Source organism: Bufo bufo, chromosome 6 (assembly GCF_905171765.1).
Source record: "Bufo bufo chromosome 6, aBufBuf1.1, whole genome shotgun sequence".
NCBI classification, from domain to species: Eukaryota; Metazoa; Chordata; class Amphibia; order Anura; family Bufonidae; genus Bufo; species Bufo bufo.
In genome coordinates this window covers 229,309,575-229,328,759 of record NC_053394.1, presented here as the reverse complement: position 1 = coordinate 229,328,759, position 19,185 = coordinate 229,309,575, and the positions used below count along the sequence as shown (strand labels likewise).

Below are 19,185 nucleotides of genomic sequence, written 5' to 3'. Positions count from 1 at the left end.
GCCGGGCAGGAGTGGAGATGAGCGCTTCCCAGTGGCGTAACTATCAGGGAAGCAGCTGCTTCGGGGCCCGAGAGCAGTCACTGTACTTCGTCACCCCGGGCCCCTGTCAGAGCAGCTGACTTCTCCTGCACGGGTCCAGAGTCCTGCACTTGCACTTGCACTCTGTCACTGACCTCCTGACATCAGTGACATTGCTCCGCCTTTCCCCTCCTTAGTTCTTATGATGGACAGTGGTGACCAGCAACAGGACGGCCCGATGTGGGCGGAGCTATAATAGCCCCACCCCCTTTTCTGCCCGCGAAGCGATTCCTGCAGCCTGAACTTTCCTGCCCACCATGCTGAACATCAGTTGGATTGTCACAACTGCACCAGTGATGTGAGTGGCACGGGAACTGGGGTTATATTCAGCTTTCCCAGACTGTGCACATGTGACCTGCAGTACAGTAGGAAAGCTGGGTGAATTATATCATGAAATGTCATCCAGCTTCCCTGCTATCCTGCATGGCACAAGTGCAGAGGCATTAGAGTATGCGGGAGAGGCACAGCAGGAAAGCTGGGTGTCTATATATGTGTATTGTATATGAGTGCGTCCATGTATGTGGTGACTGTGTGTATGAGTGCATCTATGTATATGGTGAGCGCATGTATGAGTGCATCTATGTATGTGGAGAGTGTGTGTATGACTGCGTCCATGTATGTGGAGAGTGCATCCATGTATGTGGAGAGTGCGTGCATGAGTACATCCATGTATGTGGAGAGTGTGTGTATGACTGTGTCCATGTATGTGGAGAGTGCATCCATGTATGTGGAGAGTGTGTGTATGACTGCGTCCATGTATGTGGAGAGTGCATCCATGTATGTGGAGAGTGCGTGTATGAGTGCATCCATGTATGTGGAGAGTGCGTGTATGACTGCGTCCATGTATGTGGAGAGTGCGTGTATGACTGCGTCCATTTATATGGAGAGTGCGTGTATGACTGCGTCCATTTATGTGGAGAGTGCGTGTATGACTGCGTCCATGTATGTGGAGAGTGCATCCATGTATGTGGAGAGTGCGTGTATGACTGCGTCCATGTATGTGGAGAGTGCGTGTATGACTGCGTCCATTTATGTGGAGAGTGCGTGTATGACTGCATCCATGTATCTGGAGAGTGCGTGTATGACTGCGTCCATGTATGTAGAGAGTGCGTGTATGACTCCGTCCATTTATGTGGAGAGTGCGTGTATGACTGCGTCCATGTATGTGCAGAGTGCGTGTATAACTGCGTTCAGGTATGCGAAAGCCATATTTCTGGCCTAAAATGAACAGTCCCTTATGCACCTATAATCCTATATGTGCACTATATAAAACAGAGGTTTTTTTTTTTTTCACCTGGTATGCCCCAGTATGCCAAAGCCGTATTTGTGGCCTAAATGTGACAGTAATTTATGCACCTCTAATCCCAGATGTGCAGTATATCAGAGTTTTTTTTTAACCCCAGTAAGCAAAAGCCGTATTTGTGGCCTAAATTTCACAGTAATTTATGCACCTCTAATCCCAGATGTGCAGTATATCAGAGTTTTTTTTTTTTTAACCCCAGTAAGCAAAAGCCGTATTTGTGGCTTAAATTTCACAGTAACTTATGCACCTCTAATCCCAGATGTGCAGTATATCAGAGAGTTTTTTAACCCCAGTAAGCAAAAGCCGTATTTGTGGCCTAAATTTCACAGTAACTTATGCACCTATAATCACAGATGTTCAGTATATAAAACACAGTGTTTTTTTCACCCCGGTATGCGAAAGCCGTATTTCTGGCCTAAAATGAACAGTCCCTTATGCACCTATAATCCTAGATGTGCACTATATGAAACAGAGTTTTTTTTTTTTCACCCAGTATGCCCCAGTATGCCAAAGCTGTATTTCTGGCCTAAATGTGACACTCACTTATGCACCTACAATCCTAGATGTGCACTATATGAAACAGATGTTTTTTTTTTCACCCCAGTATGCCCCAATATGAGAAAGCCGTATTTGTGGCCTAAATTTCACAGTAACTTATGCACCTCTAATCCTAGATGTGCAGTATATCAGAGTTTTTTTTTAACCCCAGTAAGCAAAAGCCGTATTTGTGGTCTAAATTTCACAGTAACTTATGCACCTATAACCACAGATGTGCAGTATATAAAACAGTGTTTTTTCCACCCCGGTATGCGAAAGCCGTTTTTCTGGCCTAAAATGAACAGTCCCTTATGCACCTATAATCCTAGATGTGCACTATATGAAACGGATGTTTTTTTTTTCACCCAGTATGCCCCAGTATGCCAAAGCCGTATTTGTGGCCTAAATGTGACACTCACTTATGCACCTATAATCCTAGATGTTCACTATGTGAAACAGATGTTTTTTTTTTCACCCCAGTATACCCCAGTATGAGAAAGCCGTATTTCTGGCCTTAATGTAACACTAACTTATGCACCTATAATCACAGATATGCACTATATGAAACACAGTTTTTTTTTTCACACCAGTATGCCCCAGTATGAGAAAGCCGTACTTCTGGCTTAAATTGAACAGTCACTTATGCAGCGATAATCCTAGATGTGAACTCTATGAAAAAGAGGGTTTTTTAAACCCCAGTGTCTCAAAGCAGTATTTCTGGACTTGTGGACTATCCTGTGCTGGTGCACTATCGTTGCATAAAATGGCTGCCGATTTTGTATTGACTAACTGAAGGAAAAATAAGTTTGTTTTCAGTAGTAGTTGGCTCAGGGCAGGCTTAAAACAACTGTGCACGGCACCAACTAAACACATTTGCTGTAGATCGCTGAGTAAACAAACAGTTCTTCATAAGATTCCTCCCTGATCTCTTTCTCACAGCAGCTGCAGCCTATCCCTACACTAATCCGAGCAGAGTGACGGGCGGCGCTACGTGACTCCAGCTTAAATAGAGGCTGGGTCACATGCTGTAGTTGGCCATTCACAGCCATGCCAATAGTAGGCATGGCTGTGATGGCCTCTTGGGGCAAGTAGTATGACGCTTGTTGATTGACTGCTTTGTAGCCTTTTAAAAAGTGCCATAAAAATCGCACACCGAACCCGAACTTTTACATAAATATTCGGGTTCGGGTCCGGGTGCCGAAAAACCTAAAGTTCGGTACAAACCAGAACTTTACAGTTCGGGTTCGCTCAACTCTATCAATCAGTGATTTATTATCTATCACCATGTGTGTGCTTCATAGATCAGTTTTCAACAATTTTCTTTATCCGCTAACTTTTTTTGTGGGAGTCTCAAACTGTTCAATCAGAGTTTTTTCATAATAGGATTTTTATCTATAGTTTAGCTTCCATCCCTGCATAATGAATGGAAAACTGTCCTATACCAGCAACCCAATTCTTTCTGGATAACTACCCTTTAACAGACCTGAGAAGCCTTGGTTTGGGTACAAATTTTCCTTATGGAGGGTCCCAAGTATGCATGAGGAGTACAGTAAACCAGTCAATTCTTCTCTGGATTTCTGGGGTGGAAAAATGTGAGAATTATCTTACATCTGCTCTCATCTGTTAGACTTAGGAGTGGTAATTTGAATATATTTCCCAGAAATCCAGAAGAGCTTTAACTGGCCTACAATACTCTACACACATACTACGCATACTAGGTGCTCTCCGTAATGAAAATGAGTAACCCTTCGCCAAACAATACATATATCTTGCCCAGAAATCCAGACTAGTATACTAGGCTTTCTCTTTGCATCTCTTCTTTCAAGAAAAAACACAAGTCCTGGATGACCAGACTATTATTTACCAACATTTAGAGGAAATTGAGGATACCGTAGTTGATTCATACCTGAATAGAACTTTTTTCAAAAAATTTCCGATTTAAACCTAAAACAGATTTAAAGGAATTTGCTTATCTGTACTCTGTGTTTATGTGTTAAATTTGAAAACTGGAAAATCCTTAAAGAATAGTTCTATTACTATGAACTTTTTCAGTTTTAAACCTTGATGTTTACATAACAAAGTAAGTGAGGCTGAAAATCTATATGTTTGTTACTATGCTGCAATGTTGATACAGAGGAAGGAAAAGCCCTCATAAATTAGGTAAACAAATCAATTTTCTTAAAGATGGCCTGCACATTTAATATCCTTCAGCCTCTTGGCTGACAAGTATTTCTCCTGAGTCTACCATACGGATGTATATTTCCAAAAGATAAAAATCAGCTCTAGCATCTGTAATGGTAGGAGAGTGGTAGATAAAAAAAAAAAATACATTTTATTCAGTACCAGAGTGTACACTAGTGCCCTCTCTGTTTCTTGTGTTCCTTTCCTAGTTTTTTTGGTAGATCACTGAGTTCAAGCACAGTGTGTGTGTTAATAATCTCATATTTTTCCTTCTATTTAGAAGTAACACTGCATGTGCTGCCAAACATGGCTAAGCATCACAATCATTTTTCATGAACATGGGTCTTACCTATGATGCTTTATTGGCTGACTTCCTCTGTCTGATGCTGTCCTGTCTGAGAAGGGTGGTGTTTCTGAAAAACTGGACTCCATTACATTTTCTCTTATAGGCTCTTGATTGTGGTCAGATTTTGAATACTGTAAGTGAATAATTAATATACATAAGCAGTTGTATGGAAAATGGAAATACACTTTTTTTGCATTATCCTATTCTGCAGTGCTTCACAACCAGGTCATGTAAACTCGTACAATTATTTGTCCATAGCAACCAATCAGATTTAACCTTTTATTTTTCACAGATCCTTTGGAAAATGAAAGGTGGAGTCTAATTGGTTGCTATGGGCAACTAAGCCAGTTGTACTTTACACCAGTTTGATAAATGTCCCCCTTAGTTCCTATGAAAGAAGCTATAAAGTAAAACCATTGGCTTATCAAAATTTTTATTTAATTTTTTCCTTTAGACCAATTTACTAACAAGGAATTCAAACCCCTGAGGTCCTTTGATGAAGGCTATGAAGTTGAATTTGCACTCTAATATGAATGTCTCACTTTAAATATGTACCAGCTCTAGTAAATGCTTCATGAAACTTTGATGAAAACTGTTCACAAATGAATTCGGTATTAATTTCTGCATCTTTAGAAACATCTAAAAATAGCAATCCGAATTCGGGTTTGGCACTGGCTGGTACCTTGGTACCAAAACCGACTTCGGATTGCTATTATAAAATGTTTTTTTTTAAGATACAGAAGTGATTACTGAATTAATTCACCGAAGTCTCGCACAACTTTGGGTGAAAAAAATTTTGCCTACACGGAGGCAATAATTACAGGTCATTTGCCCAAATATTTAACAGTTGACTTCATGTGAAACTAACTACAAATACTTACACTATGCAGTTGAAATCTACTTTCTCCAAAGTTCTTTGCTTTTGATAACAAACCAGATGCGTGGAGACTATAGCTTTTTCCATTTTGTGCATCTTTCAACTGCTCTTGAATTATTTTTGTTTGCCTTCTAAATATAAAAAGAAGAGATTATTAAGTTACCATAAACTTAATAAGAAAATAATAATAATAATAATAATAATAATAATAATAATAATAATAATAATAATAACTAGAAAAGCTACAATTTCTGGGGAAATTGTGTGAAGTGTTATTGCCTCCACCAGTAGTCTACAACTGGAGTGGGCAGAGTAACTGGGTGGAGTGGCTTGAGTAACTGTCGAAAGGTTGTACTGGGCAGAGTAACTTTATGGAGTGGGCAGAGTAACTTTATGGAGTTTGGAGTGAATAAAGCTAGTAAACATTACACTTACCAATTGATTGATCAAATTTAAAAAGTGCACATGGCAAGCTTAATAGAGTGAGAAATGCATTTCAATGTTTATTTATTTATATAGCACATTTAATTGCAATGTTGTCCAAAGTTCTTCACAGTTACATTAAAACATACATTTATAAAAACATTAGCAGCTGATTTGTGTAGGTGGGCTTGAAAATGAGGGAGTCGTGGCAGTTTAGAAATCATGTCCCGATTTTTCAGCTTAAACTCTAGCTTTTGTGACTCTGCTGGCTGCTCACACACCTGGGTTCCTATGACAACTCACTCTACAGCAAGGGCAGAGAAGAGCGGTTAAAAACAAACTGCTCCAACTTGCTCACTTCACTGGCATTGCCATCTTCAAATGGTTGTAGTTTAAAAATTATAAATCCTACAGTGAAGAGCTTTATATTGTGAGAATCACAAGACCCATACATTTTGATACATATGTCTCTGAAATATTAAAAATGAAGGCACAGTCACAGTTTAGAAATTGCCCTTCAAATTTGTGGAGTTTCAATGAATGTCAATGGGCGGCGTGAGTTGCAAACAAATGGTCATATTGTTTTTAGTGGCAGCAGGGATAGCTGAACGTTTTGATATAAGATTTGTGTAGGTGGGCTTGAAAATGAGGGAGTGGTGGCAGTTTAAAAATCATGTCCTGATTTTTCAGCTCACACTCTAGCTATTTTCAGCTCCCACTCTAGTTTTGAACATTCAGCCATTCATTCCTATGGGACCAATTTTGCCATAAAAACACCAATATTTTGTGAACCATTCGGCAAAACGTTCCACAAACTAATAGCACACCAATGGGGAACAATCCGCACAATTTGGTATATTACTGTCTATGTAGTGTAAAAACTGTGGGAGGAGTTAGGGTGGTAAATAATAATAAGAATATATATGTGAGATAACAGTAAGTGGTCTTGCCATGCAAGAAAACTTAATAATAATTCTTACAGTTGTTTTTTATAGGGAACTTGAACATGCAATCATTAGACTGTGTCTCTCATAGACTCCAATATATTAGCATTGTATTTGAATTTTGCTATTCTCGTATGGAGCTGTGCCACAGGCAGGGTCTCCAAAGGATCATAGTTGCAGCAGCCTCAAATCCATCACAGGGTCTGAGTCTGCCACAGAGAATAAACGGCTCCCCCCAATTGCTACTAAGGGGAGATGTTCCGGTCCTGGGAATGTCCACTTCTACGTTTTTTACCTCTCGGATGCCATGGCCACATTTGGCTATGCATCTGAGGGGTTAAATGTCTGTGATCTGTGTTATTGGCAATTGCAGAGATTAGCCCCAGGTGTCTGCTGTTTAAAACAACAAGCCCCTAGCGGCTATGGCACCCACATCGTTTACGAGTGGGCGCCATCTTTAAAATACCAGCTTAAACTATGATATCCTATAGATTAATTCTAATGCACATAAAATGTATTCTTAGTAAAGGCTCTTAATAAAGATGCTATTTAATGAGGATACAATAGCATGTTTTTTTCTATATTTTAAGCCAACTAAGGCAGCAACATGAACCTGTACTAAACATTTAAGAAAATATCACCATAATGCAGTATTAGGGATGAGTGAATTGACTTTGGATGAAACACTTGGAACCAAATCTGAGTTCGGTAAAAGTTTTTTTACAGTAGAAATACATTTTTGAAGTTATTACCTGAAGTCTCACAAGACTTTGCGAAGTAATAACTTCGGCTCATGGGAGCCAATACATTCTAAAACTGTACGGAGCTCCAGCTCCGTACAGTATTCTAACAAAGTATTGTGCGAATCGACTTTGGATGTTTCATCCGAAGTCGATTCACTCATCCCTAGTCAATATAGTTGTCTAACAGCAAAATATATGCTCTGTGGGCTTCCGAGAACATATTAGATTTTTTATGTGAAAATTGAAGCATGATTTGAACAGACAAATTTCAAACTCTTTGATATATTAACATCTGTTTTATTTAACTATTCAGCATATGTGCAAATTAGATTTTAGAAGTTAAGAAGAAATTGGCAAATGGAGATCAAGACCTTGGCAAATTGATCCCTCAAGGGAACCTGTTAACAAGTATACTATAAATTTTCATACTTCTCTTGATCAATTTGGAAATAATGGAATTGGTGTAAAATATTATAGAAACAGTAAATGCTTTTTAGTTGCTTTATAAAATGTACTAGAGCTCTGTTTTCTTTCTTATTGGGTATGGTGCTAGAATTCTTAACATCCAATTATTTTACAAATACTACTGCTCTTTTGTATTGTATGCACTATATATATACACTCACCTAAAGAATTATTAGGAACACCATACTAATACGGTGTTGGACCCCCTTTTGCCATCAGAACTGCCTTAATTCTACGTGGCATTGATTAAACAAGGTGCTGATAGCATTCTTTATAAATGTTGGCCCATATTGATAGGATAGCATCTTGCAGTTGATGGAGATTTGAGGGATGCACATCCAGGGCACGAAGCTCCCGTTCCACCACATCCCAAAGATGCTCTATTGGGTTGAGATCTGGTGACTGTGGGGGCCATTTTAGTACAGTGAACTCATTGTCATGTTCAAGAAACCAATTTGAAATGATTCGAGCTTTGTGACATGGTGCATTATCCTGCTGGAAGTAGCCATCAGAGGATGGATACATGTTCTCATTCTGTTTACGCCAAATTCGGACTCTACCATTTGAATGTCTCAACAGAAATCGAGACTCATCAGACCAGGCAACATTTTTCCAGTCTTCAACAGTCCAATTTTGGTGAGCTTGTGCAAATTGTAGCCTCTTTTTCCTATTTCTAGTGGAGATGAGTGGTACCCGGTGGGGTCTTCTGCTGTTGTAGCCCATCCGCCTCAAGGTTGTGCATGTTGTGGCTTTACAAATGATTTGCTGCATACCTCGGTTGTAACGAGTGGTTATTTCAGTCAACGTTGCTCTTCTATCAGCTTGAATCAGTCGGCCCATTCTCCTCTGGCCTCTAGCATCCAAAATGCATTTTTGCCCAGAGGACTGCCGCATACTGGATGTTTTTCCCTTTTCACACCATTCAATGTAAACCCTAGAAATGGTTGTGCGTGAAAATCCCAGTAACTGAGCAGATTGTGAAATACTCAGACCTGCCCGTCTGGCACCAACAACCATGCCACGCTCAAAATTGCTTAAATCACCTTTCTTTCCCATTCTGACATTCAGTTTGGAGTTCAGGAGATTGTCTTGACCAGGACCACACCCCTAAATGCATTGAAGCAACTGCCATGTGATTGGTTGACTAGATAATTGCATTAATGAGAAAAAGAACAGGTGTTCCTAATAATTCTTTAGGTGAGTGTATATATACTGTATGTGAGCTATTGTGCTTCTAATCATGTACATTAATAGGTTTTCAGTTGACATTAATCACAGTTTACCTGGTCTTCTAATGGCTATGGTTATGTCAGTAATCTTTCAATTATTTCAAGGTTACCATAGTAAGATCTAAAGACCTGGACTATGTTCATATCTGCATTTGGCAGTCCCATTGTCACACTTCGGTGTGGGAGGGAAACACCACACCGAGCATAGGAGGGAAGAGGGAAACAGGGAATCAGGTCTGAGAACTAGGGAATGAAGATGGATACCTCCTAGTAAAAACCCTAACCAAAATACTGTCTACCAGCATAAACAGACCCCAAAGGTAGGCGAGTTCATACACAGATATAAATAGAGTCCTATCTAGCCGTATAGGACCCTGGTACTAATGGCAGGGACGAGACTACCTGTTCCTCCAAAAGGAAGGACGAACAGGAGTCTACTTCAGGCCAATACAAACAATAGGGAAATGCAACACACAGAACCCAAACAAAATACAAAAGGGAAAGGAAAGAGGCTATGGAAGAACCAGGAACTCAGCCGAGATCCAACCACAAACAATCCACAGGCACAGAAGCGCACAGTATAGTGGGAGAAGCAACTATAAATAAGGAAAGTTAAATGACCACATAAGCAACACCTGGAGGCAAGGGGTGTGGCCATTACCAGAAACAACACAGATGCCTATTGATCCATAAGGAAAACCCGTCAGATCAAACGACGTGTTGCCCACTCACTTTCGCCGGGAAGTCTGTATGTCTCGTTACATCCGTGACACTCATCAAGGATGATTTCTGTTAGAGATGAGCAAATTTTTTGAAATTCATTTCTGTTCTGGTTTGCTAAGATTATTATTTTTTTTTTTATTGATTGGGACCTGAATCAAGTATGCTCTAATTGCCCTGAAATTGATATATAACACTCTCTGGTCTTTTTGAGTCTAATATGCTTCTCTGGGTTTCAGGGAAATAAATGTACGTTGTCTGGTAGATACTCTTTCTCATTATGGAGTGCACCTAGCATGCATGAGTAGGCCAGGCAACACTGCTCTTGTAAAAACAAAACAAAAAAACCCCCGCAATATTCCAGTAAGCTCATATGCCTGGTAGATAAACCAAGTGCATGGAATCACCAGTACCTTGACCAGGATATATGTAGAGAATCACCAGGTCTCCTTCACAGTCTTGAACTGGAAAACACAGTCAATTTTGCTCTCCTCTCTCAAGCCATTAAAAGGCTTCTCTAACATAGGGCTTCATGGCCCAGCACACTTTTCTCCTCCATATTCCCTATCCTCCACAAGTATAACCAAGGAAAAACAAATGTAGCCTAATAGGAGGATAAAAATAGTGTAGACTGCAAGGAAATGTTAAAAACCATAGATTTATTAATTTTACTAATGAAAATTCAAGAGCATATCATAAAAGAATGTCAGCGCTGTGAAATTAGCCTGACCCACAGGGTTTCAAGCTCTCACGACTACACTTATGTCAGAGAAGCCTTTTGGTAGCTGAAGAGAGGAGAGCAAAATTGACTGTGTTTTCCAGTTCAAGACTGTGAAGGAGACCTGATGATTCTCTACATATAGCCTGGTCGAGTGAGATAAAGGTGGCTCCATACACTCGGTTTCTACTCGGTTAATACTGAAAAGTATTTAATTAATCCCTGATTCCAAGTAGCTCTGTCTGTATATACATATTAGTGCTCAGCTATTAATATTTGTATACTACTATATATCTCTAGGAAAAAATGTATGTAACTTGGCATATCTTATGTATGCTGGAAAAATGATTTGCATATCTTTGGTTTATGAGAAAGATATTACAATTACGGTACTTTTCCTGTAAAAAATGTGCATATATTTTTCTCAGAGAAGCGTTGCCTAGCCTATAATACACCTCGGTTATAATAGTCGCAATAACAAAAATAGTATTGGCCGAGAGGCCTCCAAGGCCTCTCCGTTAAAAAAAAAAGGCACCTCTGTCTGCCCTGCTTTGATAAAGAGCAATTATTTGGAATGAGCTATTGGCAGATGGCTTAACTATTTTCCTAGTAATGCTTTTTTAAAGGGTCAAGTATACTTTGAGGATGCTATGTTGTATTGGCAGATGTGATAAATTCAGCATTCTTTACTTTTTGGAAGAAAATCTTAACTGCATGTGTTTTTCACATATTTGCTTTCCCTTCATTTCTTTTTTGAGAGCAATCAAACTAAAAAATTAAGGATATTTCTTTCACTGAGAACGTATGGAGAGGGAAAAAAGTCAAAAAGAGAAGTTCCATGATGTGCATTTGCATGACCTGAATCAATCCACAAACTCAATAGAATGTTTCTGTCACTTTTGAAAGCAAGAATAGCAAATCATTCAGTAGCATTTATAGGTGTGTGCACGGGGTGTGCCGAGTGTGCCTGGGCACACCCTAATCAAGCATACTGGCCGGCAAAATTAGTACCGGAGGACCAGGAAGCGGTGATTGCTATGTACTTACCACTTCCTGGTCTTTAGCTGTCGGCTGTGCAGGGCTGCGCACAGCGTGGGGCACTTTGTGACGTCACGCGGTGCGCGCTAGTTCAGAGCACAGCCGACAGCAGGAGGAAAAGGATCACGGGAGGCGAGGAGCGGCGGCGTCCAGGAGCAGAGAGGTAAGTGTTTTATTTATTTGATAAAAATTGAGGCTGCTGGGGGCATAATGAGGCATAATGGGGGCTAATGAGGCATATGGGGGCTAATGAGGCATAATGGGGGCTAATGAGGCATAATAGGCTAATGAGGCATAATGGGCTAATGAGGCATAATGGGGGCTAATGAGGCATAATGGGGCTAATGAGGCATAAAGACCGATAATGGGGGCTTACGGCATAAAGGCTATATATACATACATATATACACATGCGCGCGGTGTGTGTGTGTTTGTGCTTTAAGGTGAACATCCTAATGCAATAGGCTGCGCACGACTATGGTAGCATTCATCTAGTTCAAAAGACAGAAACATTGAAAAAACACTTATGGACCGGTGTTAAAAGGGTTATGTCATAATTTTATGTAAAAAATTAAAATCAGACATCAAATAGTGCAAGACAATCTCTTTCTAACAAAGCTAGAACCGGCCCTTTACCTCACATGGAACCAGAAATGTTCAGGAGGGAATGGGGGGACTACAATACCCTGAAAGATTATCAACATTAGGGTTATTCACTTTAGAAATTATTTATTTCAGGCTGACAACTCAGGGGGCATGGCCTTTCTGCTGTAGCTCTCTCCCTGTAACTACCATAGCTAGTGTTGAGAGAATAAAAGTTCACAAAGTGAATTTCAGGGAAAAGTTGAATCACCACAAAGCCAAATTTCCTTGTGCTTCATGGTAACAAATCAATCTTCCCTAAAATGGCAGTAAAAAATATCCATTTGAGCTCAAAAGGTCTGCCACATTCATCTTGATTTAAGATCCAGTGTTAAATCTCCAACGGTGTCATCTGGTGTGCGATGCTGTATGACATCACCACGCCGGTCAGCCACACGGCGCAAGATCCTCAATCAAGATGGCCTTGGTGGACTATTCGAGTTCAAATTCGGGTTTGAGCCACAAAAGTAAGGCAGCGGGAGATTAGAGAGGTTAACAAGTGGCCCAAGATCTGGTGTAGGAAGGAGGGGTTTGGGTTCCTGTAGAACTGGGCCAACTTCTCTCACGGCTACAGGCTCTATTGTAGGGATGGGCTGCACCTCAATGGGGAAGGGGCAGCTGTGTTGCGGGAGAAGATGGCTAGAAGGTTGGAGGAGTGTTTAAACTAGGGACTGGGGGGGGAGGGTAATTATGTTATAGGATGGGGGAGGGGTCTGCCTTTATGTAAAGTCCTGTCTAAACCCCACACTCCGGGAATATATAAGTGAGGGACATGAACATGTGGAGCCACTGTAGGTAGAAATACATGGAGGCAAAAACAATAATAAATTACTAATAGGGGTTTATTATAAACCACCTAATATACCAGAGTCCACAGAAAATCTACTACTAAACGAGATAGAGATAAACAAGATAGACGAAGAGGCAAATCATAATGAGGTGGTTATAATCGGGACTTCAACTACCCAGATATAGACTGGGAAACTAAAACTTGTATATTCTATAAAGGAAACAGGTTCTTGGCAATAACCAAAGACAATTACCTTTCCCAACTGGTTCAGAACCAACTAGAGGGATGGCCATACTGGACTTAGTATTAAACAATAGACCTGACAGAACAACAGATGTGCAGGTTGGGGGACACCTTTTACCATAAAGTAATAACCTTCCAGTTATCATTCAAAAGAGTGTAGCTTCAGGGAGGAACAAAAATACCAAACTTCAAAAAAGCTACATTTAGCCAACTAAGAGAGGCCATAGGCCTAACTAACTGGGACAAAGTCCTGAAAAATAAAAATACAGCCACAAAATTTGATATTTTTAAAAGCATCCTAAAATCTGTATGGTAATAAAAGGTTAAGGAACAAGAAAAAAACAATGTGGATAAATAGAACGGTAAAAAAAGGAATAAATTAAAAAAAGAAAGCATTTAAAATCACTAAAACAGGAGGGTAGCGAGGAAGCACTGAAAAACTAAAAGGTAAAAAATTGAAAATAAAAGCAGCCAAACTAGAGACTGAGAGATTAATTGCCAAAAAAAGCAAAACTAACCCTAAAATGCTTATTAATTAGTAATGAGGGGGGAGTTGCAGAGAGCGATGAGGAGAAAGCAAAGCTATTAAATATTTTTTTCTCCACTGTATTCACTGAGGAAAATAAACTGTCAGATGAAATGCAGAATGTAAAAGTTAATTCCCCATTAAAAGTGCCCTGTCTGACCCAGGAAGAAGTACAGCGACGTCTTAAAAAGATTAAAATAGACAAATTGCCAGGACCAGATGGCATACTCCCCCATATCCTAAGAGAATTAAGTAATGTCATAGCCAGGCCCTTATTTCTCATATTTAAGGACTCTATACTGACAGGGAGTGTTCCACAGGATTGGCGCATAGCAAATGTAGTGCCAATATTCAAAAAGGGTCTAAAAACAGAGCCTGGAAACTATAGGCTGGTAAGTTTAACATCTGTCATGGCTAAACTGTTTGAATGTTTTCTAAGAGATGATATCTTGGAGTACCTCATTTAAAATAAGCAAATAACGCAATATCAGCATGGCTTCATGAGGGATCGGTCATGTCAAACTAATTTAATCAGTTTCTATGAGGAGGTAAGTTCTATACTTGACAGCGGCAAATCATTTGAAGTCGTATATCTGGATTTCTCCAAAGCATTTGACACTGTACCACATAAAGGTTAGTATATAAAATGAGAATGCTTGGACTGGGAGAAAATGTCTGTATGTGGGTAAATAACTGGCTCAGTGATAGAAAACAGAGTGTGGTTATTAACGGTACACACTCATATTGGGTCACTGTCACTAGTGGAGTACCTCAAGGGTCAGTATTGGGCCCTATTCTCTTCAATATATTTATTAATGATCTTGTAGAAGGCTTGCACAATAAAATATTTTTTTTTGCAGATGACAATAAACTATGTAAAGTAATTAACACGAAAGAGGACAGTATACTGCTACAGATGTATCTGGATAGATTGGAGGCTTGGGCAGAGAAGTGGCAGATGAGGTTTAACACTGACAAATGTAAGGTTATGCACATGGGAAGGAATAATGCAAGTCACCTGTACATACTAAATGGTAAAACATTGGGTAACACGGACATGGAAAAGGACCTAGGAATTTTAGTGAACAGCAAACTAAGCCGTAAAAACCAACATCAGGCAACTGCCTGTGCATAATGTTCAGAATGATAGGCAGAGGCGCATAAAGGAGTTCAACATATGGCTTGGTAAATGGTGTCAAGAGCAAGGATTTGGCTTTGTTTCTCATGATAGCTCTACTTGGAATAGAAAGGAACTGTACAAAAAAGATGGTTTGCATCTTTCTCTCAAAGGAACAAATGTACTTAGTGAACAACTCCAAGAATTTGCGAAAGAGTATTTAAACTAGGAAGGGGGGGCAAAAGAGTGAAAATAAAAGAGTCCAATTGCCCCCCGAAACAATGCCAGAACAGGCCAGAAGCACTGAGGTTAAGAAATGATAAGCTCAGAGTCCTGTCTACAAATGCTCGCAGTTTAGGTAAAAAAATCAATGAACTTGGGTCAATAATGGCATCTGAGAATGTAGATTTAGTGGCTGTTACGGAGACATGGTTTAATGAAAGAAATGACTGGGACATAACCATACCAGGGTACTCTTTATACAGAAGAGACAGAGAAGGCAAGAAAGGAGGAGGAGTGGCCCTGTATGTGAAAGATAGCATTAAATCTAACCTAATACAAGTTGGTGAGGCCAACATAGAGTCAGTTTGGGTTACGCTGCAGTTTGCTAACCATGCAGTAACTCGTGTAGGTGTGATATATAGACCACCTGGTCAAGTTAAAGAACTAGATGATCTACTAGTTGAAGAAATAGCTAAAATGACAATGAAAGGAGAAGTTATCATTATGGGAGATTTCAATCTTCCAGATATAAACTGGAAAACCAAAATAGCAAGTTCTACCAGGAGTACAGATATTCTAAATTCCCTACTAGGGTTATCTCTACAACAAGTGGTTGAGGAGCCAACCCGGAGGGAGGCCATTTTGGATTTGGTATTCACAAACGGGGATTCGGTATATGATGTCATTGTAGGCGAAACCTTGGGATCTAGTGATCACCAGTCAGTGTGGTTTAATATAAGAACTGTGAAAGAGTCCCACCACACAAAAACAAAAGTTTTAGATTTTAGAAAAACAGACTTTTCAAAAATGAAATTAGTCATAAATGAGTCCTTATCAGACTGGAACGGATTACATGGAGTCCAGGAGAAATGGGACTACTTAAAAGGTGCATTATTGAAGGCAACAGAAAATTGCATTAGACTTGTCAGTAAAAGCAAAAAAAGGAGGAGACCAATGTGGTACTCAGCAGAAGTGGCCCAAATCATTAAAAATAAAAAGCTAGCATTTTGTAATTATAAAAAAACCCAGAGCAATGAAGATAAGGAAATCTACAAGATTAGGCAGAGAGAGGCCAAGCAAGTTATAAGAACTTCTAAAGCGCAGGCAGAAGAAAAACTAGCTCAGTCTATGAAAAAAGGGGATAAGACATTCTTCAGATATATAAATGAAAAAAGGAAATTAAAACAAGGAATAACTAAATTAAAAACAAAGGACGGAAGGTATGTAGAAGAGAATAAAGGGCTAGCCGACTGCCTTAATGAATACTTCTGTTCAGTTTTTACAAAAGAAAAAGGAGAAGGACCTCCACTAGAAAGAATGACTATTAAATCGTTTGATGCATGTATCTTTACAGAGGAAGATGTTCTAAGTTTGCTGTCTAAGGTGAAGACAGATAAGTCACAGGGGCCTGATGAGATACACCCAAAATTATTAAAAGAGCTTAGTGGTGAACTGGCAAAACCGTTAACAGATTTATTTAACCAATCATTAGTAACAGGAGTCGTCCCGGAAGATTGGAAATTGGCAAATGTCGTGCCCATTCACAAGAAAGGTAGTAGGGAGGAATCGAGCAACTATAGACCAGTGAGTCTGACATCAATAGTAGGCAAATTAATGGAAACCCTATTAAAGGATAGGATTGTGGAACATCTAAAATCCCATGGATTGCAAGATGAAAAACAACATGGGTTTACTTCAGGGAGATCATGTCAAACAAATCTTATAGATTTTTTTGACTGGGTGAATAAAATAATAGACGGTGGAGGTGCAGTAGACATCGCATATCTAGATTTTAGTAAGGCTTTTGACACTGTCCCACATAGAAGACTTATCAATAAACTGCAGTCATTGAGCATGGACTCCCATATTGTTGAGTGGATTAGGCAGTGGCTGAGTGACAGACAACAGAGGGTTGTAGTCAATGGAGAACATTCAAAACAAGGTAATGTTACCAGTGGGGTTCCACAGGGATCTGTACTGGGACCGATTTTGTTTAATATCTTCATAAGTGATATTGCAAAAGGCCTCGCTGGTAAGGTTTGTCTTTTTGCTGATGACACAAAGATATGTAACAGGGTTGATGTTCCTGGAGGGAAACGCCAAATGGAAAAGGATTTAGGAAAACTAGAAGAATGGTCAGAACTCTGGAAACTGAAATTTAATGTGGATAAGTGCAAGATAATGCACCTGGGGCGTAAAAACCCAAGGGCAGAATATAGAATATTTGACACAGTCCTGACCTCAGTATCTGAGGAAAGGGATTTAGGAGTAATTATTTCAGAAGACTTAAAGGTGGGAAGACAATGTAATAGAGCAGCACGAAATGCCAGCAGAATGCTTGGATGTATAGGGAGAGGTATAAGCAGTAGAAAGAGTGAAGTGCTTATGCCGCTGTACAGAACACTGGTGAGACCTCACTTGGAGTATTGTGCGCAGTACTGGAGGCCATATCTCCAGAAGGATATAGATACTCTAGAGAGAGTTCAGAGAAGAGCTACTAAACTAGTACATGGATTGCAGGATAAAACTTACCAGGAAAGGTTAAAGGACCTTAATATGTATAGCTTGGAAGAAAGAAGAGACAGAGGGGATATGATAGAAACTTTTAAATACATAAAGGGAATCAACTCGGTAAAGGAAGAGAGCATATTTAAAAGAAGAAAAACTACCACAAGAGGACACAGTTTTAAATTAGAGGGGCAAAGGTTTAACAGTAATATAAGGAAGTATTACTTTACTGAGAGAGTAGTGGATGCATGGAATAGCCTTCCTGCAGAAGTGGTAGCTGCAAATACAGTGAAGGGGTTTAAGCATGCATGGGATAGGCATAAGGCCATCCTTCATATAAGATAGGGCCGGGGGCTATCCATAGTATTCAGTATATTGGGCAGACTAGATGGGCCGAATGGTTCTTATCTGCCGACACATTCTATGTTTCTATGTTTCTATGTTTCTATGTAAGGCCAATAATATAATGGGCTGCATTAAAAGGGGCATAGATGCCCGTGATGAGAACATAGTCCTAACACTTTACAAATCACTAGTCAGACCACACATGGAGTACTGTGTACAGTTCTGGGCTCCTGTGACCAAGGCAGACATAGCAGAGCTGGAGAGGGTACAGGGGGGGGGGGGAATGGGGGGACTACAGTACCCTGAAAGATTATCAACATTAGGGTTATTCACTTTAGAAAAAAGAAGACTGAGGGGAGATATAATAACTAGTGATGAGCTAGCATGCTTGGCCAAACTGCTGTTCAGTTCGAGCATCACTTTGCTCGGCAGATCCGAGTGCTCGGCTGAATAATTTGGGTGCTCGAATACAATTTAATACAATGGAAGTGAATGGGAGAACCCCAGGCACCCCCTGCTTGGAAGAGAAGAGGGTGTCTGGTTCATAAAAATAGGTTAGAAATTGATGAAAACCCCATCAAAAAGGTTTTGTAACAGCATTAGGAGGATAGCTGGATGCATATTAGACTCCTATTATGTACGACATACAATAGACAACCTTTTTTTATGAACCAGACACCCTCTTCTCTTCCGAGCACGGGGTGCCTGGTTGTCTCCCATTGACTTCCATTATACTCGGGTGCTTGGCCGAGCACACACATATAGCAATCTGTTTTATCCGAACACCCGAATACTTTTGTGCTCGCTGATCGCTAATAATAACTATGTATGTAACTATGTATAAATATATCAGGGGTCAGTACAGAGATCTCTCCCATCATCTATTTATCCCCAGGACTGTGACTGTGACGAGGGGACATCCTCTGTGTCTGGAGGAAATAAGGTTTGTACACAAACATAGAAGAGGATTCTTCATGGTAAGAGCAGTGAGACTATGGAACTCTCTGCCTGAGGAGGTGGTGATGGTGAGTACAATAAAGGAATTCAAGAGGGGCCTGGATGTATTTCTGGAGCTTAATAATATTACAGGCTATAGCTACTAGAGAGGGGTCGTTGATCCAGAGAGTTATTCTGATTGCCTGATTGGAGTCGGGAAGGAATTTTTTTCCCCTTAAGTGGGAAAATTGGCT

At 40.0% G+C, this 19,185-nt stretch overlaps 1 protein-coding gene across 1 annotated transcript in view; it reads right to left on the bottom strand.

Moving 5' to 3' along the window:
• NRG3 (neuregulin 3) overlaps positions 1-19,185 on the bottom strand; it is a 1,396,490-nt gene that overhangs the window by 138,064 nt on the left and 1,239,241 nt on the right. The window contains exons 6-7 of the mRNA XM_040437249.1: positions 5,327-5,453; positions 4,449-4,576 (exon numbers count right to left, since the gene is read on the bottom strand). Coding sequence (XP_040293183.1) covers positions 4,449-4,576; positions 5,327-5,453 — 255 coding nt within the window. The remainder of the gene's footprint in view (positions 1-4,448; positions 4,577-5,326; positions 5,454-19,185) is intronic.